General features: G+C 43.7%; 1 protein-coding gene across 1 annotated transcript in view; it reads left to right on the forward strand.

Moving 5' to 3' along the window:
* LOC101853435 overlaps window positions 1-1,012 on the forward strand; it is a gene marked incomplete at its 5' end in the record, with an annotated part of 8,868 nt that extends 7,856 nt beyond the window's left edge. Inside the window, 1 exon segment of the mRNA XM_005091147.2 lies at window positions 282-1,012. Within this exon segment, the coding sequence (XP_005091204.2) occupies window positions 282-450 (169 nt within the window).
* Between the last annotated feature and the right edge of the window lie 312 nt (window positions 1,013-1,324).

Genomic DNA, 1,324 nt, shown 5'->3' on the forward strand with positions numbered 1-1,324 from the left:
CCCCCCGTCTCTGTCTCTCTCCTCTCTTCTCTTTGTCTCGGCTATTTCTTTTCGTTCCTTCTGGGTTTTTTTTTAATTTCCCACGTACTAATGAGGAATGTCGATATGCGTCTCTTTAATCCCACTATACCAAAGCCTTTTTCCTCAACACCAAACGACCGTTACAGCATATAGCGCGTTTCTTAACTCGGGCTAAATAAAGCCTGCTTTTTCACAGCAGTATGTGGCCGCTATTACGTCGACACGCTTCTCCTTAACGTATTAACACTTCTGTTCCGCAGGAACTCTCCTGGAATCTGTGGACAGCCTGGCACCATCCTATCGCGGGGTCACTGTACCGAGGCGAGCACCGTTATGCATCTAGCGATATACGCACCCGAGAGGGAGACTGGCGTGGCCTTTTCCTTTTTCTATGTTCCTGGATTCTGCAGGTGCCAGGTTTTTCCCTGAGGCGAGCCAGTTGCAACTGGTCTGCGCATGTCTGCAGTTTTGTGAATGTGTGTACTTTTTTTTTTTTTTTTTTGGAGTTTTGATTCACTTTCGGAGTTTTTAGGTTTAAAATTGTTTAGTGAGAGTTAAAACTGGGGTGGGGGTGGGGGGGGGCGGGGGTAGAGATAAGAGACAGAGCGACAGTACGATTTTTTGTGGACTTTTTGAGGTGATATTCTTGTTACCATTATGCCGCTGACGGTCAGGTGGTTTAGGTTAATGAGTGAGCACTGGGGTACGTGAGTCTTATACATGGGTGTGTTCGTATATTTGTGTAGAGCGTATAATTATTATTGGCTATGGTCGTTTTTGTTTCAATAGACTTTTTCTCAAGTATCAATTGCCGCCTTTTTGGACGCGACAGAATAGGCTTTGTCTTTGCGAGTGTTAACCTACGTAGGTCATTGCTCAGGGTATTGTCTTACCACAGATTTTTAAAACCCAACTTTTCCATTTGAAATTGTTTCAAGTCTAGTTCATGTTTAGAGGCTCAAAACTACAATAAACTTTTTTTCAAAACTCATCCCTTGAAATTGTCCGGTCTGTCTGTGGGACACACACACACACACACACACACACACACACACACACACACACACACACACACACACACACTTCCTTTCATTTTGTGTGGGAACATTAAAAACTGGGCATATGCCGCACTGATCTACAAAGAGATTTTAGCTTATCTTACCCATTACACAGAAAGTGTTGGCTACTTTGGGCGGTATCTCTATTAATGGACGGTGGGGATCACCCGTGAATTGATAGATATTACTCTATGTCCCGCTTGAAATACATTTTGATGGGCGATTCGAAAGTGCCAAACTCTTAA

This window comes from Aplysia californica, unplaced genomic scaffold (genome assembly GCF_000002075.1).
Source record: "Aplysia californica isolate F4 #8 unplaced genomic scaffold, AplCal3.0 scaffold00026, whole genome shotgun sequence".
Lineage (NCBI taxonomy): Eukaryota > Metazoa > Mollusca > Gastropoda > Aplysiida > Aplysiidae > Aplysia > Aplysia californica.